The sequence below is a fragment of the Triticum urartu genome, chromosome 7 (assembly GCF_003073215.2).
Source record: "Triticum urartu cultivar G1812 chromosome 7, Tu2.1, whole genome shotgun sequence".
NCBI lineage: Eukaryota > Viridiplantae > Streptophyta > Magnoliopsida > Poales > Poaceae > Triticum > Triticum urartu.
This window is the reverse complement of record NC_053028.1, coordinates 494591326-494610831: the sequence shown is the minus strand read 5'-3', so window position 1 is coordinate 494610831 and position 19506 is coordinate 494591326. Positions and strand designations below refer to the sequence as shown.

General features: G+C 40.0%; 1 protein-coding gene across 2 annotated transcripts in view; it reads left to right on the top strand.

Moving 5' to 3' along the window:
• Window positions 1-19506, top strand: part of LOC125525826 (protein SWEETIE) — a 34049-nt gene that overhangs the window by 5624 nt on the left and 8919 nt on the right. For both annotated transcript variants that reach the window (XM_048690828.1, XM_048690827.1), the window contains exons 3-31: window positions 600-706; window positions 1092-1328; window positions 1435-1524; window positions 1590-1677; window positions 2343-2407; window positions 3272-3376; window positions 4010-4099; window positions 4196-4276; window positions 4660-4728; window positions 5584-5709; window positions 6280-6383; window positions 7317-7449; window positions 7538-7644; window positions 8243-8359; window positions 8443-8610; window positions 9372-9458; window positions 9552-9645; window positions 10317-10385; window positions 10486-10608; window positions 10694-10765; window positions 10833-10937; window positions 11153-11241; window positions 14123-14279; window positions 15347-15496; window positions 15931-15980; window positions 16140-16239; window positions 16376-16432; window positions 17482-17549; window positions 18927-19020. In XM_048690828.1, coding sequence (XP_048546785.1) covers window positions 600-706; window positions 1092-1328; window positions 1435-1524; window positions 1590-1677; window positions 2343-2407; window positions 3272-3376; window positions 4010-4099; window positions 4196-4276; window positions 4660-4728; window positions 5584-5709; window positions 6280-6383; window positions 7317-7449; window positions 7538-7644; window positions 8243-8359; window positions 8443-8610; window positions 9372-9458; window positions 9552-9645; window positions 10317-10385; window positions 10486-10608; window positions 10694-10765; window positions 10833-10937; window positions 11153-11241; window positions 14123-14279; window positions 15347-15496; window positions 15931-15980; window positions 16140-16239; window positions 16376-16432; window positions 17482-17549; window positions 18927-19020 — 3002 coding nt within the window. The remainder of the gene's footprint in view (window positions 1-599; window positions 707-1091; window positions 1329-1434; window positions 1525-1589; window positions 1678-2342; window positions 2408-3271; window positions 3377-4009; window positions 4100-4195; window positions 4277-4659; window positions 4729-5583; window positions 5710-6279; window positions 6384-7316; window positions 7450-7537; window positions 7645-8242; window positions 8360-8442; window positions 8611-9371; window positions 9459-9551; window positions 9646-10316; window positions 10386-10485; window positions 10609-10693; window positions 10766-10832; window positions 10938-11152; window positions 11242-14122; window positions 14280-15346; window positions 15497-15930; window positions 15981-16139; window positions 16240-16375; window positions 16433-17481; window positions 17550-18926; window positions 19021-19506) is intronic.

Genomic DNA, 19506 nt, shown 5'->3' with positions numbered 1-19506 from the left:
ATGAAATGAAACACAAATTCTTTTGCGTTTTCTCGAGAAAAATGCAAAGACCCTCGCTTATTTTTCACTACACTCGGGCATCGATGTAGCATGCCACTAAGGATGTGACGACCTGATCCTTGCTCACTTGTCACCGTATCCAGATCAAGATACGGCGCGCCACCAAGGGGGTGATGGCCCGGCCCTTGCCCATTTGACACCACACCTGGGTTCCCGTATGGTGCATCGCTAAGAGGGTTACGCCCCAACGATGTTCTTCTGGGTTTCATCTCCATAAGAGTGGCTGGGTTTTGCCGTTGGCTCGCCAAGCCTATCACAACCCTCCTCCTTTACCCGGGCTTGGGACTGGCTATGTTGAGACAACGTAAGCGGAGTTTATGATTATTATTAAGAGTGGCTTAGATTATTTGGTTATGATTATGTGCCTGCAGAAAGTAATAGTATGATGTAGTAATGCATTTCTCTGGTGTGCATTGTGCAATGATCTGGACCAGATGTCCCCCGTTATTTCTTAGAATTCACGCTATAACGATGTGGTCTGCTTATGGATTGTGATTGTGTTTCTAATGATGTAAAACCAAATAATAATTTCCTAACAGGTGCAGCGCAATGCCTAGGAGAAATTTACCACTTATTCGGGCGCAAGATTACCGCAGGATTGATTGAGACATCAAACATCGTAGCAAAACTAATGAAGTATCATGAGGTCTGTGCTTCTCCCTTCAGTTTCCTTATTATTCTTTCTGTTCATTCCAGTGCCTTCTACAGAATATTATCTGACTGTTATTTGGTATTCATATCATCTTTTTATTTCTCTTGCAATACAATATCTATGTTAAAATATGTGGAGTACTTGCTTTTGTTTGTCTACAAACAATAATTCCTACAAGATCAGGGACTTACCGTAAATCTGAATATGTTCACCTGTGGGACTTTTTGTTCCTTATTTTTTCTTGTTTCCAAGGACCCACAATTTTCTTAATAGTGTTGATGCAGATCTCCAGCCCTGTTTCTGGTGTTTTTTTTTTTGCTCCTGGTTCATTTTCTAGTTTGTACCAGTAAAAGCATTTTTTTCTTACTTGAATCTCTAGGACTTTGTAAGGCAAGACGCACTCCTCTTGCTTGAGAATGCATTGGAAGGCTCTGGTGGTGGTGGTAGTGGTGCAGCTTACTTGGAGGCTTTCCGCATAATCATGCGAGGAGGCATAAGTGATAAATCATATATTGTTAGAGTAGCAGCAGCGCGATGCTTGAAGGCCTTTGCTAATATAGGTGGGCCTGGGTTGGGGATGGCTGAACTTGATACTTCAATGTCTTGTTGCGTTAAGGTATCGTTTACTCATTTTATTTATTCCTCATGTTTACTGCAGGTTAAAAACCAGTAATTGAAGTTATTTTAGCTGAATTTATTCTTTGCTTGATGGCATTTTATAGGGCTTGGAAGATAATGTGTCAGCAGTTAGAGATTCATTTGCAGAAGCACTTGGTGCCATACTTGCTCTTGCAATGAACCCAGATGCACAGGTATATAGCTTCACATGTTCTTAACTTTTTTCCTGTCAGTTTCTGTATATGACTTTAGTTGACAGGTAACTAAAGGAGGAAAGAAACAAAATGTTTCTGCAAAGAAGTTTGATGATGGTATACAGAAGCATTTAATTTTGCCATTTGTTAAAGGTAAATAATGGTGTCCTTTTCTAAGTGTGATGAAAGCTATTTAAAGACATGAGTGTGTATGTAGTTGTAACACTGTTCTGAATACTGTTTTTTCATTCAAGTCTTGCATATTTGCTGTCTTTATTTAAAAAGGAACTAATATGAAAGCATTATGAAAGAGAGGCATGTGAAAGTGAAACAATGCTTTACCAGTATGAATTTAGTGTGAACCACAATTGTTAAACTTGTTGCCGAACTCACACTATACCAAAAAGGGCATTGATCCTAGTATGTGCTTATTGCTAGTAGCACGCTCAAGGCTCTCTAGAATTAGCATTCTCAATATTTGGATAGGGCACATGGGGAATCCCTAGGTAGCTCAATGGTGGGACGTGTATCCAAGTGTCTTCCTCCTAGGAATGTATCATCGGGGTTCCTTCCCTCTTGGTCCTCTTTTTATATTGATATATGATATTGCAATCTGTGCAATGCTTTCTTTTTCTTATTTTCTGTAATTATTTAAATTTATGCTATGGTGCTCTTTTTATGAATTATATCGCCAATGTAAGCACGGTGCTGCTTCTGCATATGGCACAGATAGCTGTCATGTGTGACTTAGTCGACAATCCATGCTTATGTGCATTATGTGCATTCACTGAAATGTTCCCTGTTTTCCTATTGTGTAGCAAATGGAGCCAATGCAAAGAAACTCCGAGTTGGTTTGTCTCTATCGTGGGTGTTCTTTTTGCAGGTAAAATTTTGTTCAAAAAGGAATAAAGGTTTTGTAGGAAGTAAACGCAAAGACGTGAAAGAAAAATCACGGAATTAGAATAGTGCAATACTAAGGTGACTAAATTTATGCAAGGAGACTACAAGGATGAGCTAGTAAGCGTAACTGACCATAAAGTAAGTAAAAACACTAGAAAACATCCTAGTTAGAGTGCCACAGGGCGCAGAGGTCAAATATGCACAAAGATAAGAGAAATTTAATGCTGAGGTGGGTTCAGATATTTTGTAATCTGACTATGCCCCATCCTCTCACCCATTGTACATATCCCATCTTTTAAAAATTTATAAAATGATGCAGCAGGGGCCTTCCCTACTGTTTTCGCTCAAAAAAATAAAGAAAAAGAACAATGGCTTGAATTATCTATGTATACAATGTACCAAACTGATTATCATGAACACCTAAAAATGTTAGTAAATACCCTTTCAAAGGGTTGTTGCCGTTCACTTCCATCCTAAGGGATGCATCATTAGCCATCTCAACTTCATTATATTTATCTTTCAATTGTTAGCTTGTCGCTGTACTGAATTAGCAACCGGCTTAGCTCAGTGGGTGGGTGAGCGGATGTACAACCCCATTAATGGGATTTAAGTCCTCTTTAACTTGAACATCGGCGCTTTTTCTTCTAGCTAGCCAAAAAAAAAGAACATACCTACATCCTACTAGTTATTGTCACTTGGCTCCCTCACAAAAGTTGTCTTTTTCCTGTTTGAACTAGAAAGATTCTACGCCTCAATTCTACTAAATTTACCTTAATTCACAAGTAGCCTGATTGCATTTTGTAGCACACTGATATTTCATTTTTTTAACAAAAGCTGTCTGGTGCAGATGATCCATATGAAGTACGGTACCCTGGACAGTGAACTTCAAAACTATGCTGTACAAGTGATGGAAATTCTCCAAGGGAATGGTTCTCCTGATCCACACGCATTGGTAGTTCCTTTTGTCAATTTTGGTTTGAAGTTTGAACTTGTATATCCATATTATTTTTCAACCATTTATTATTATGTTTTAAAGGGCTGTACTGTCAGCAAATATTTCCTTCACAAGAGAGACTGCTTTTTCCACAAGTGGTTTATCATTTTATTAGAATTTATTTTGAGGACGTATTGATGCAGCTACATGAGTTACCTAGAAATATGACATGTCCAGATGGAATGAGTTCACCTATAGATGACAGAAATGTGACACAAGAAGTGGAACATGAGCTTTGTAAGAGCCCAGCAGTTTGATGCTTGTTTCCAATTAGTCTTAACTAGTGTGAATTTGTAATTTTGTTTGTTAAGAAAACAGGATATCAAATACTGGCAAGAAAATGTTATTCCACTTCAATTAAAAAAAGGGCAGCCCGGTCCATGTAGCTCCCGCTTGCGCAGGGCCCGACCACTTTGGGTCTAGTACGCAGCCTTTCCCTACATTTCTGCAAGAGGCTGTTTCCAGGACTCGAACCCGTGACCTCATGGTCACAAGGCAACAGCTTTACCGCTGCTCCAAGGCTCCCCTTCTTATTCCACTTCAATTGCTTTAGTTTAAAGGTTCTTATTGCTTTTATATCTAAATGCCCAGGCATGTGTGCTATATGTCCTCCGAGTTGGTTTTGCTGACCAGATGACCGAGCCAACGCAGGGTGAATTTTTGGTATTTCTGGGAAAAAAGGTTCGGTAGCTTCAATCTGGTTCTAAAAAACAGTATAAAAAGCCTGAGTTAATTTCCTTACATCCTTTGAATTTCTGTATGTATTGTTGAGTGCAGTTGGAGTCTTCAAATTATTCTGGTCCGACGAGAGTGGCAACATTACGCATTCTATCTTACCTCTTGAGAAGCTTGGGCGAGGTATTTGCACTCGGAAGGGATGATGTATTATCAATGTTTTTTCCCTGTTTAATTTGCAGCCTCAATTGTTATTACCCAACCAAGTGGCATACTTTATGCATTTCCAGCTACTTATGTGTATGATTTTATATTCTCTTTGGCGAAAGTGTTATTCTTATTTGGCTATCTGCTTATGGGCAATTGCTCAGTACCATCACAGAGATCATGAAGTTGGAAAAGTACTTTCCAATGTGTTACTCACATGTGGCTCTGAGCCTCATATATCATTCCCACAAGCAATGATGTTTCCACTTTATACCTCTTTGCCATAGTACTCAGCTAATTTTCTGTTTTTGGATCAATGCTATGCGTACATGAGTAACATCCCATGCTCCATCACACAGGTTCCATCTGAATTCAAGGATATTCTTGATAACACAGTCGTTGCAGCATTATCTCATTCTTCAGCAAATGTATGTTGCAAAATAGGTTTCCTGAATTTTCATTTTGTGTACTCTTAAATTCACAAGTACACAAACATTTTGTTTTTCACATCATCTCCGCTGTAACATATCTGCTATGCAATTCTATGATTAAACACACGTAGCTTACTGAAAAACCTCATGTATGATGGATGTATGCTACAAAATTATTCTATTTTCTTCATTGTTCTATTTCAGCTTTCAGAGATATATATTACTAGATGACTAGATAACCATGTAGTGACAGATCCACTTGTTTGTGCCATTGCTATATTACATGTCATGTTACCCCGTCTTGAGAACATTTTCTTCATTGTTCAACTGCTTGTTTTTTCTCAACATCAGTGACATCAATGAAATAGTAAACCATTGATGTTGAGTAAACTACACATATACTTACTTTTCTGGTGCCAATATTCATTTTTTCTGATTGCATATCATATTTCATCAATCTGTTTCCTGCAAATGACCAACATAGGTTATCACACACTTGCCTGCTTGTCGATACAAAATTTGCATGCAGTGTCTGAACTTCACATTCAGTGTATCATTTGGTTGATCTTGCTGCCTACTGAATTACTGACTACCGAGGAAAACTGCATATTACTGTGATCTTCCATTATATTTTACAAGGTTCCCTTTAATATGAGTAAATTGAAAGCTGAATATAGTGGCAGTCATTTTGGTATGTCCTGCTGTTGCTGCACCTTGTACAGTTGTTTCTTCTAAAAATGAAACACAAGCCATGCTTAAATTTCTGTTACCATCAATCTATGCTACTGATGTTCCTTTGAATGTTGTCTTAAGTGGTTGATCAACCCTAATATCTTTGTTGACATTGTATAGGTTCGTGTGGAGGCAGCTTTAACATTGCGTGCTTTAGCAGAAGTTGATCCGACATGTGTTGGCGGTTTAGTCTCATATGGTATTACAACATTACATGCTCTCAGGGAGACTTTATCATTTGATAAGGTATAGTGAAGCTTGTCTGTTGCATTTCATTAACTTATTATACCTAGGGATAAGCGGTTGTTCCGGATGTTCACATGCACAGCTAGCCATGCTACTTTAATATTTAGTACGTACTTAAATAGTCACTCTTTAAAGCGCAGAGTCAACCGATGTCGCTGTTTCTAATTGTAATTGAACCTCTCATGTTACAATCTTGAGAATTGATCTGTGTTGCAGCTTCATAATTACTTTCTGCTGTCTCACAAAGAGGAAACAGTGGTTAAAAAATATGCATCATGCATACAGCTACAGCATGATAAATACATGTAAGGCTAGAGCATAGTACTTGCAGCACTGACAGAGAGAGTCTTTGTACACTTGTTTTTACTCACCTCACTCATTAATCAGTACAGAGGTTTGCTGATCTAGTCCGGACTTTCCTATAGGATGAGTTTAATATGTTCATCAGTGACTATTGGTTTATCTTTTTTCATTAGTTATTGCTACTTTATACTGTATTTGTCATCATATGTGCATGATACAGTTTTACTGCCTTAACATTTACCCTCTTGATAAATTTACTTGAAGCAGGGTAAAAATCTGAACCATGAGCTTGATTCGCTACATGGACAGGCTACTGTATTAGCTACTCTCGTTGCGATCTCGCCAAAGTTACTTCTTGGTTACCCTGCAAGGTTCATTTCATTATACTTCGCGATATTTTTCTTGGTTTTAGCCTCTGATTGTAAATGAATGAAGATATACATTTTGGTCAAATATATCTGAAGTCTGTGTATTCTCCCCCCACCACTTGTCAATGGCAAATGCATTCGTAAGTTTTCATATGGCAGTAGTTTGTGGGGGTGCTTGCATTGTTTCAATACTACATCTTCATAGTATTTTTTAGCTTTAGAAATTTGCCTAAGGTTTGTTGCATCAGTTTGCTGCTGCATTCGTAGGTTTGGTTGGTAATGATGTAGCCGTGGGCCAAGTTTTAGATTGGATCTTTGGCAGTGTGATCTGGTGGGGCTACGTTCAATATTGGGTTGAACCAATATTTTTTATAGTGTGTTGCGTGGTCTCATATATCTCTGAGTACCATTAGCACCCCCTTAAAGTGTACGTCATTGTTGTTGTCAGTTCGTTCACCTGTTGACTATCGAAGTCCCTTCCGGCATAATAACACAAATAATTTCATGAATGAACTAGCACCTAGCATTACGTTTCTGTAGTTGATACAGAACCTACCTTGTTATTCATGTGAACAAAGCAGAAGCAATGGATAAAGAAATGCTTTAACATTCTGGAATCTGAACCATATATTTGGCATGAAAAGGCTATAAATGCTCTAATATTCTGAAATCTGAACCATATATTTGCCGTGAAAAGGGTATGATACTAGGTTGTGCCAACTTTGTTTTGGATGTATTGCCGCAGGTTCATAACTTTGATAAGCATTCTTAACAGTGCCAACATGTATTAAAATCACAATGTTAGAATGGATACTCATTTATTATTTCTGTTAGTGGAAATTATGCCCAAGGAATAAGCGCTCTTTGTTTTTTTCAATGTTTTGACCTTCATATATTATAAATTTATCTTACTTTTCCTATTCAATAAACGTGCAGGCTGCCCAATTCCGTACTTGAGTTGTCAAAAAAGATGCTGAATGGCTTCAGCCGAAACCCAGTGGCTGCTATAGCAGAGCGTGAAGCTGGCTGGTTGTTATTAGCTTCTCTTTTAGCATCCATGCCAAAAGAGGTATTGCAGATACTGTCTATGTGTCTCATGTATATATATTGCTATAAAGCTTACATATCGATGGCTCTTTTCTGTGGTATGTATGCAGGAGCTGGAAGATCAAGTGTTTGATGTTCTTTTGCTATGGGCTAGTCCTTTTACTGGAAATCCTGAGTCGTACCTTAGTCATATACAGGACTGGGCATCAGAACTGCGGTTCGTTTCAGCAACTACACATGTATTGCATGTTTCTAGTTCATAGATAGTTTCATAATAGCTTCAAAAACATTTTTGTGATACCGTTCATTGTCGTCCTGGATGTCTATATCTTCCATACCTCCAAGCTTTGCAACCTTGATACTTCTATTTCTCACATGATTCTTTGTTTGATACCAAGTTGTGAATTGTGACATGCATGATTGGGCATGGGTCTGAAGACTGAAAGTAGAGCAATCGATTGTAGGGGATCACCCTCATCTAGCCGTCGGCAGCGCTCTTCCCTGAGTTGGTAGATAGTTATTAGGTCTTTGCAGCCTTGGAGAAGGAGGGGGAAACTAGAACTTCTGGTTATTTATTGCTTACGGATCTCAATGATCTGCCTGCCCTTCTATAGGAATAGAAGTCCCTAGCCACCTCAACTAAGATAGACAACAATGTCATGAAAGGTTCACATCAGTTCCTACCAGATACAAGCAGATAAAACAAGAAAGTAGAGATAAAGAAAAAATTACACTTGACAACTTCTGCAAATCTGTCATTGCTAAAGTTCTATTTTTCCAGTTAATTAGCTGATTTGTTTAGCTTTTTGCTGCAGCGTTTTGTCCGTTGCAATCGAGGCTCTTACTGCTTTCATAAGAAGCTTCGTTTCTCCCATCATCGCAACTGCTAATGGTGGAATCTTACTTAACCCTGTCCTGGCCTACCTTGGTGGGTGCGTAAAATTCACTGCTGAATTCCTATTTTAGTCTTTAGTGTGTATTCCGTGAAGGCTAAGTTTCAAGCTGTACAATGCAGAGCTTTATCCCTTATATCTTCGTTGAGCACTAAGCAACTGCCAAATCTCAAGTCTGCACTGAATCTCTTCACAACTAGAACACTGATGGCGTATCAGTCCCTTTCCAATCCAATGGTTTATCAATCGGAGCATGAGCAAATGCTTCAGCTGTGTTCAAGCCCATTCAGGTGGTGTATTTTGAATAGCATGGTTTTATTATATGCTTGGCATGTGATTATGCATTAAAATGTACTCCCAACCTCTGTGACCATACATTCCAACCCCCTTCTGATTATTTGGAGCGTTACACTGCACGCCCCACAACCTAATTTTGTGTGCTCAATTACCCTAAATTGGTTTGTTTATTCCAGTCCATCTACTCAATTTAATGTAATCGACTACATAGAATTGTGCAACTGTATTTGACTACTAAGAATTGTTTAACTAGGATTTATATCTGCACAAGAGAGATTTCAAATGGGTCTGCCAAGCATACTTGAACTGCAATAAACGCTCCAAGAAAACGTTTCTGGGACTCAGTGCCACAGTACAATTTGCATAACTGTTTTGTCCTTAGTGCTGCCAACATTGGGACATTATTGTGCTGTATATGAATTGCTTTCTAAAACTCTGAATGATTCCACAATATGGCATTATCATGGTCTTAAAAGGCAATCCTGTCTTTTCAATTTATTCTTTTGATCGCTATTTTCACATATGCTTCATCAAGCTGCCTGGCTACACGAACAACCAATATGATCGAACTTTTGTAATTACGTTATAGGTCCTTGGTGTGTTATAAAAAATAGAGACTTAAAGCATGCAATTCATCTTCAGCATTTGACAGCCAATATTCCCTTCTTTTTTCTCATTCTGCATTCTGCATTCCTGTAATACTGTATCACTTGCCTTTTGTTCTATGTATTAACGTTCCGGGTGATGAAACTAGTGACCCTTCCGGATGGGAAGAAAGCTCATGCTTGAAGTTTCTGTTAGATAAGAGAGATGCTTCTTTGGGCCCGTGGATACCTGGAAGGTAGCGTGCCAAGTATGAGTTTGTACTGAACTATGACCAACTCCGCTGTCTTTTTGAAATATTTATGATGGTTTATTGGTTATTACTTATCAGGGATTCATTTGAGGATGAACTACGAGCTTTTGATGGTGGTGTTGATGGATTTCTACCATGTGTGTGGGATGATGAAATCAGCAACTTTCCTCAGGTATCTTTTCAATACCTTGGCCCAGCTGTCTTTATGCTTATGTTTGCTTAAAACCTGATACTATTGATTTGTTTCACATGCATCCAGACATGGAAACAACACTCTAGGCCAGTTCTAAAATACAATAACTGGTTCAGGAAGGAACCAATTTAGTATTAGTCAATAAGAATCCCACATTAAACTTATACCTAGAAAGCACTATGTACATAAGGATTTTTTTAAATGTTCCCTTTTACAAGAGAAGCAATTGGTAATTAACAAAGCTGCCTGTGCCTGGTAAACTCTTTTGATGCATGTATTGAGGGTATACTACCATTCTGAAAATCGATACTGTTTCTTCCTTTAACCTCACTTCTTTTATTTGAACAAAATTGTGCGAAGAAGTATAAATAGGAAAATAGCATCCAGTGTGAGGACTGAGTAAGGGGAGAGGATAGCGAGTGTGTCCTATGAGGTTATGATCACTTATCAGTCACACACTGAAGTTATGTTTGAACTGGGATAATGTTTGCAGTGTTTTTGATCGGTTGTTCACTTACTCATTAGTAACTTATATATTAGTCTAAACTTCAACTAAGCTTATTACTGTTGATACATGTGGATGCCATCGACTTTCTACAGTCAGGTGCACACTCTGAATGGCTAATATATGTTTGTTTTTCTTATTGAAGCCAGAACCAGTAAGCAAAATGCTGGTTAATCAGATGCTTCTGTGCTATGGTTCTATCTTTGCATGTCAGGTGCACTTAACTTCAGTGATTCATTCATTTTTAACTTGGGAATTCTGCTTCTGTTGATTAATGATTTTCTATTTTTGTTTGTTCATATGCCTATTGACAGGACAATACTGCCAAGATAAGACTCCTGAACAATATTGACCAGTGCCTCAAGGCTGGGAAGAAGTACTCTTGGTATATGTTTCTTGTTTCAAATGCCTGTGTTGCTCTATTGTCAGGGCTAAAGGTACTTCTAATATTTGTTATAAGCTGAGAGCGCTAACAGTCAGATTTGTTTTCTTAATTTTAATACCATCGTGCTCTCTGTTCAGGAGTTACTGACTTTACGTGGCGCTCAATCATTGCCAACTGATATATTTAGTATGATCCAATCTATATTCAAGGTGAAGTATGCGTACAGACCAAATTTGCGAAATTATGTCCCCAATTTAACATGATTACTGTCATCAGGGCATCCTAGGGGAGAGTGAAATTTCTACAGCACAACGGCGGGCAGCATGTGAGGGTCTTGGTTTACTGGCACGCACTGGGAATGATATATTCACCGCAAGAATGGTTTGTCTCTTGATTGTGATCATACTTTTGCTCTTAATATTAATATTTGCCTGCTTTGTCAACTTCGAATTTTTGTATAAAATTACAATTTTTTATCAGTTATGCACTTTATACTTCGTACTCTTCAGGTAGATGGTTATGCATTTCATTTCTCCCCAGATACATTTTCATTTTCTAGACTCTATAGTAATGGAAGTGGTTTTTGAATTTACTAGGCTCGTTCCCTTCTTGGAGAGCTAGTAACACCAGTGGATCTGAGCTATGCAGCATCGGTTGCACTTTCATTGGGATGCATTCATCGAACGTAAGTTCTGCTTGTTGTATTTATTCTTCCTTTCCTTTCCCTATAAAAGACAGTTCAGGCTTTATCCTTTCCTTTCCTTTCCCCTTTTTTTGGTCACCTGTGATATTGCTCACCTTACTTCGAGATATGTTCAGTACTGTGTTAACACAAATACTTTTTCATTTGTGTTGCAAAAGTATGGAGGACCCAAACCCTCCATCAAGCTTGGTTAGCTAGCTTGCATTGCGCAGGCTTGTACCCGCAAAGTTTAAATCATTTCACTTTTGTAATTTGTATTTCTATCAGTTTCTGTACTAGTATAGAGACTGGTGAATGGTGATGACACCTTCTCTCTTTGTCTCCCCAACTCCCAGTTGTAAAAAACAACTAAAATAAAGCCAGAGAAAAAGCTAGCAAGAACAAATCCTAGCTATCCCACAAAAAAGGAATTCTCATAACTAAATCCTAAATAGCCACCCTGTGACGTGTGTACAAAAAATCACACCAGTACACCATGGTGCATGACCTCACAGAGTAGACTGGAGAATGCTCCCCTTAAGTCCCGGGGCTTGGACGAAAAATAAGAGGGAAAATACGGAAATTAAGCAATTTAGAGCATCTCCAACAGCCGCCCAACGCGCGGCGCTAAAAATCAGAATACAACGGCGGGTGAGCCAGCTTTTGCGCGCGGCGGTGCGCTGGCTCCAGTGGCCGCCGCAAAATAAAGCGCGCCTGAGCTGCTCCAGCAGGCGCGCTATATTTCATCTTTTTTTTCCTTGACGCCTACTATGTGAACTATGATTCGATACACATTTGGTTCTGATAGTACAAATGTGAGATAGTTCGTCACATAGCCTGCTTCTACGATAAAAAATAGTGCATAGATAGTTCATAGTCTTCTCCTACCATAGATAGATAAAACGAAAAACTACTACTACTCGTCATTCTCCGACTCGGACTCTGCCTCGGTGATGTCCTCCTCTGATGTCTGAGCGTAGGCGTCAAGGAACCGCTCGTCGTTGGAGTCCTAGGACGACGCATCTCCTAGCATGATGTTGAATTTAGCGACCGCCTTCCGCGTTCGCTTGTCCTCGCGATAGGCGGCTCGCTCCTCCCTCCTCTCCTCCCTCTCGCCCTCCTCTCGGCGAAGAACTGTTGCTCGTTGATGATGTCTTGTAGGAAGCGTTGGCGCCACAACGCCATGGCTTCCTCGTCCATCTCGGCCAGGCTGAGACGGCGCTCCCGCCTCCGGTTCTCGCGACGATCCTCGTCGGTGATAAGCTGGGAAGGAGGCGCCAACTCCTGTGCCCGCTCCCGCGTCGCCACGTCCGGGAAGTTCATGTCCCAACGGGACCGCCGGAGGCGCCACACCGCAGCGTCGTACGCGCAGGCACCCTCCTGGGCGGTTTCGAAGGTTCCGAGGCCGAGGCGCACGTCGCCCGACCGAATCTTGGCGGAGTAGGTGCCGGGCGGACGCACGCGGACGCCGCGGTAGCCCGAAGCTCCCCGGCGGCGCGGCGGCATGGTGGCGTGTCGGCAGCGAGGAGAGAAAGCGGTAGAGAGAGCGACGAGAGAGCGGCAGAGGGCGCTGCAATTTTATAGGCTTTTTCCCACGCGCTCGCAATCGTTTCCCACGCGCGCTAGTTTCCCGCCTCCGCTGGAGCGCGGTAAAACGTCCCACGTGCGCTAAAATGCCAGTTTACCGCGCGCGTGTCTTTTGGCGCGGCTGTTGGAGATGCTCTTAGTAGTGCAATTTTGTGTCTCAACTCCTGAACTATCCTTAATAATAACACTAATCAATGAAATTGCTTAATATTGGTGGTGTGTAGGCCATGTTTTCCTTGCTGGTTACAAAAACTCTGTAGCATGTGCATGCCTCCATTTTAGATAAGCAAACTGCAGCAACAACTGGTGGTTCTGTCTGATTTTACCATTTATGCAATCCAACAAAAGGTCAACGGCCATGAAGTTAGGGGTATGATGTGGCATAAGGTTGACGGCGGCGAACTCGAGGGGATGGCATGGGCCAAGTACAATGGTGGCGGTGCGGTGCATGTTGGCATGGACCATGGCTGGGAATTGCAGCAGAGCCTTTAATTAAAAAAATGTGTCTAGGGTTCAAAAAGGAAAAAATTGGGCTATGTTGGCATGGACCATGGCTGGGAATTGCAGCAGAGCCTTTAGTTAAAAATTGTGTCTAGGGTTCAAAAAGGAAAAAAAATGGGCTATGTTGGCATGGACCATGGCTGGGAATTGCAGCAGAACCTTTAATTACAAATATGTGTCTAGGGTTCAAAAAGGAAAGATTGGGCTAATATGATTTGAAGAAGTATGAGAGCTGCAATTAAAAATTTAGTCCATCGTTACAGCTTGTAATATTATTTTCTGTCTCATGTGTAGCAAATGTATTGGACTAGTCGTACATATATGTTATTTCTTCTAGTATTTAACTGTCTTATGTATGTGAAATTGCTCGTTAGAAGCATGTGTCACCTTGTTTTTTTTTCTGTGGCATGGACCATGGCTGTTTGGTTTCTAGCCACACCTTGCCACACTTTGCCACACCTCACCTTAGGCAAGTTTGACCAAGTTAGGTGGGTGTTTGGTTCTAGCCACACCTAAGGCAAGACTTTTTTAATGAGAAGTGAACCCCACATGTCATAGACACAAAAAGTGTGGCAAGATTCCCTTATGCAAGCCAAAGTGTGGCTAACAATTTGAGCAACTCAAGTTAGGCAAGTGTGGCAAAAATAATGTGGCAATATATGGCAAACATAGTCACAATCCAAACAGCCCTGTAGTGGTGTTCTACAGGGTAAGTTGTTACCTATGTGGAGTTAATTTGTGTGGGTATGTTTGACACGTGGAGTTCACTGCAGTAATGCTCTTTTTGTTGGTGCAGTGCAGGGGGAATGGCATTATCTACTCTGGTCACTCCAACTGTGAACTCACTCTCTCATTTGAGTAAGAGTTCTAATTCTAACCTGCAGTTGTGGTCACTCCATGCTCTTCTTTTGACCATAGAAGCTGCTGGCTTGTCTTACGTCTCCCAGGTTCAGGTATTGGTCGTCGCAGTCTTATTTCATAAGTTGTAACACTCTTTTAGAGCAATGAATTGTGCATGAATTCGACCTAGTGAGTTATACACTGGGTGTGCAAGGGTTTTCAGTGACTGTTCTTACACCATCATAGTTTTCAATAGTATTATTAGTTTCCTTTTGGTTTATGTCATCTTTCATACATGCCATGCAGTTTTCGTAAACTATCTACGCTTTTGTGTTGATAGTGTGAGGATTTATACGACACACCAGAACACACCGGTATTAAGTACATTTTCGTTTAACATCTCTCTTAAGTAGGGGTATGAGACGCAGGGATTGTAGTCCTCACCATTTTCTATCTCAAGGGAAACCCTACGGTGACACTTCCTAGTTCCTATTTATTGTGCCTTGTCGCACTGGTTTGGTCCTTGATTTTGTGGAATATTATCCTATTTGAGAGTAACATGTGGATCTACATGTTTAGCATCATAACTGTGTCACCTTGGTAAAGCAATTTCCCTTTACTGCCAAACATCCATGGCTACTTAATCAAGAGGGATCCTTCCATGGAATTCAACAGAGGCATAAATGCATTCTATGAACTCCCGGCCTTCACACAGATTAAACATCTCAGTTTTGTGGAATTAGGGTATCTTTGGTTGGTATACTAGGGGCATGCTTGGTTCAAAGCTAACCTTGCCATACCTAAGCTTAGGTATAGTGTGGCTTGCCGCATTAGTGTGGCAAAAACACTTTTTTGGCTTTTTACCATGCAATCAAAGTGAAAGCCATGTTGCCAAACCAAAGAAAATCTTGTCACACCTTTCTGAGTCAGTGGTCGGGCCCATGCTGTAGGAAATGTATGTTGCTACAAGTGCCGCTTCTAACCAAACAGGGTGACTAACTCAGCCAAACTTGCCTAACATGTAGTGTGGCGAAGTGTGGCATGCTAGGCACCAACCAAGCAGGCCTACCTCTTAATATCACCTTTTGTGCCTTTATTTCGCCCACTAGTTGCATAATAATCGTTTTCTTGTCTGCTGATTGTAAATTTGTAATGGGTGCTTTGATATGTTGTTACACAGGGGACACTTTTCCTTGCTATGGAAATTCTTCTGTTGGAAGAAAATGGTTACGTGGATTTTAGACAGGAAATAGGCCATCTTATCAATGCAATAGTGGCAGTTCTCGGTCCTGAACTTGCTCCGGGTAGCATATTCTTTTCACGCTGCAAGGTTGGGCAATTTTTTCTGTATAATTTTCTGCCTATTTTTCATTGGATCTTGCTAATAATTAATGTCTTATTAATAAATATACATGTCAGTCTACCCTTTTAGTTTTGTTATTACATACATGTCATTTTACCACTTCAAGGTTCACATGTCATTCTACTGCTTTGGGATGCACATGTCACATATCTTCCATAACGAGAACTACTGGCTGTGGCTATGTAAAGTATAATACAGAGGGTATTGAACTAATGAACAATGTAAAGTTTACCTTGTTAAGTCTCCCTTATGCTTGAGTTCTCATGCATGTTGCTAGAATGACATGTATCTAGTAATGGAGGGACCATTTACTGTCTTTAAGAGACATGAACTTGCATCTATTTTTCTCCTTTTTCGTTTCTAGCGAAAGTTGTTCACATGACTCATATTGTTAAGTTCAGTCTGTCATTGCAGAGATAAGCTCCTCAAATGAAACGGCTACACTTCTAGAGTACGTAATGATTATAAATAATATCTATTTTCTTTAACAAGTACTCCCTCTGTCCACTAGTGTTAAAACGCTCTTATATTATGGGACAGAGGGAGTAGGTGATTAGGAGAGGTCAGATTTGGATGTAGTGCTCAAAGTATTTTCCGTTGTATGTTGCAGATCAGTTAGGTTTGCTCAGCAGCTTGTTCTTTTTGCTCCTCAAGCTGTTCCTGTGCATTCCCATGTTCGAAGTCTTGTCCCAACGCTTTTCTCAAGACAGGTAGGTGGTCTTGTGTAGTTGTTTACTTTCATATTAACATTTCCTTTCTATAGACAGGTAGGTTATGCCGTAGTGCGTATTTATTTACTTTGATATTAGCATTCCCTTCCCTTACTGTGGCCTACTTTTGTAACAGCCAAGCCATAGGTATTTAGCAGTGTCGACATTGCGTCATCTAATCGAAAGAGACCCGGTAAGGCATGCAAGCTGAAACCCTTTATTTTAGTGCTTCAATCCAAATACCTGACAGTCTCTAGTATCATTTGCATACAAAAAGTTATAATTTTCCACTTTATGTTGTACTACCTCTGTCCGGGTTTATTGGGCCCGTAAGCAACACTCACGCATACAGTTTTACAAGGCCCCTGCAGGGGAAAGGCCCTCGATTTTCTCCCGAATTAATCTCGCATGCAGTTTTAAAGCGCGTTTCTCAAGAAACAGCTAGCGCATGCATCTTTAATTGTCCTGATTGGCCATGCAGCCACGATTAGCGCGCGCGTGAGCATGCATTCGTGCGCTTTCTAGGAAAATGGCAGGCGCAGTTACTGCGATCCCGGCGGCCTGGTTTATCAGCATTAAATATGTGCTTAACTGCTGGTTCTACTCAAAGCAATATCTCTGCATTCGAGGTTGCCTTGGTCTCCGAGTTTTGGTCCACGGGCCCAAAAAACCCGTACGGAGGAGTACATAGCATGGAAATGAGGATTTATTTTTGATTGCTTGTCACTGTATATTATTTGGCATAAATTCTCATACTAATTTGTCTTATTTTAATGTAAAAGCTACCCGTGCATGCAAATTTTCTTACAAGGGTAACTATCTAAACTTATTACTATTTCTGGAAAATATGCATATCTTTACTACGTAAAGTAAATCCAGCAGCAGCAAGTGGGTTAGCAATAAGCATTCACTAATTACTGCCAACTCTGCCATTTTGGATGCCATTAACTTTGTATGCAGGAAGATCTGATGTCGTTATATTGTTTTGTCATATTTTCCAAATTGATGTTTGATTTGTCAATGATAACATTTTAATATAAGTTTGTTGGACATCTAGTTCATTAATCAATTAAATTTTAGCTCTTTCGCTTGAACAAAATTGAATGACCTCTTTTATGCTATAACATCTTTTGGCATCTTTATGGTAAGAACACATTTATTTTATCCAGAATTTCCTGTTGTGGGAGAATCCTATGCAATTACTTCCGCTCGTCTTATTTGCCACTGAATCTTCTCTGTCAGGCTGCAATGATCAATGAGAACATCGAAGAGAATCTGTTCAGTATGCTTGATGGGGAAACCGACTCTGAGTATGTTACTACCATTGGTGTGTGTGTGTGTGTGTGTGTGTTGCATCTGTGGTATATCCTGTATTCTTCGCACCTAGTAGTTATAATCTTTTCATGTCCAAGTAAGCTAGTTATTAGGTTTTGAACTTCCATATTGGTTGAAATATATCTTCCTGTCTTCGGGTGCATCATCGTGCTGTGATGATGCTGTCCTTTTGCTGCATAATACAAAGATGCCAAGACTGGCATTGTCATATTTGGCAGTGTGCCATCATAAGGTGGCAACATGGTATATTTTTGCACCTATCTGTAGCTTCTTACCACGACTATATTATACATTTACCAAAGTAAAGGTGGACAAGTGCAAGCGTACAACTGAAGGGATGGAGTGCCGCACTGCCGCTGTTAGGTGCCAGTATGTCATATTTAGGCACCCATGTATAGTTTCTTACCGTCATCATAAAACTCCCATCTGTTATCTTTACATGACGTTCTAGGCTTCTTGACATCATCACATTGAGCTTTGCATGGCATTCTATCCCACTTAATTACTCCTTTGAATGAGCCATGTTAAATCCAATCTGTGGCTGCCATATTAGATGCTTGTGTATGCACATCAAATGCAGCCAATATAGGGCTACCGCTGCTTAGGGAATTTATATATGGTAACACTGTTGAAGTGTATATGTGGATTGCCTAGCCCTTTCCATCAGTTCGGACTTTTGGTTGCGTTGACTAGTGCATGAAGCTTAACATGGTATCAGGGCCTAAGGTCTTGAGTTCAAGTCCTGGCTTTCGCAATTTATTCAAAAATTGTTGTCCCCCCCCTTTGTGTCCATGTATAGGCCTCTTGAGCCATACCTCTGAGTCTATCCACGTGTTGACTTCCCGCGTCACATGTGAGAGGGAGTGTTGAAGTGTATATGTGGATTGCCTGGCCCTTTTCATCAGTTTGGACTTTTGGTTGCTTTGGCTAGTGCATGAAGCTTAACAAACAGAAGGATATTCATTTTGGATTGGGAAACTGTGAAATACATGGCGTTTACAGTTTCAAAGAAAATGTTTGACAGCATTTTCTACTGAACACTTAAGAAGGGCAAGGGTCTCGTAGTAAATGCGGAACATTCTCTTTCAGGGTGTAAACGCGTTGGTATTGTTTGACAAACATACTGAAAATATTGTATGCCCAAAATGTCATCTATGTGCATTGTGCAAACAGAGGACATACATATTGTATCACCTTTCATTCAATGCTTGTACATGTGTGTATTGCTGACACTCATTTTGGATTAATATTTCTATAAAATCATTGTTTGGAAGGTGGAAAATTTATTACTATTATAAAAGGTTCTTGTCAGTTGTGAGATGGAAATTAATTTTCAGTTTTCAAATGTGCAGAATAGCAACATTGGTTCGGGCGACTATTATTCGCTTATTGTATACATCATGTCCACTGCGTCCATCTCGATGGTTAGCCGTTCTGCGGAATATGGTATGTTTAATAGGCTTTGCATTGAGCTTCAATATGTTGTGTTTAGTTCCTAAGACCTTCTGAATATATGTATCTTGTAATTGTCCGAGTTAGTTTGTCCCCACCATAAAAAGAGACATCCATTACAATAATTATCTGCAATGGCATATATCCTGTTAATGTTCTGATTATTCATTCCGCCCCAAGGGTAGATATCATATCTCTACTAGCATACTGTTCTTTTTCTCAAAAAGAGAATCATGCAAAATGCTATAGATTCTTGCAACTAGCATGTTCTATGCAATTTAATTGTAGCGTGATAGCATTTCTTATCTCAATACCTGTCTTCCTATTTGCATGCACACTGACAGAAGGCTTTTGGTACTATATGCTCAAACATTTTCTTGCCTCTGAATTTGTTGATTCTCATCCTGATTGTCAGTAAGTGAATCATAGATTGCTGACTCTGTGGTACATTCACCATGGATCTAGTATACGTGATGATAA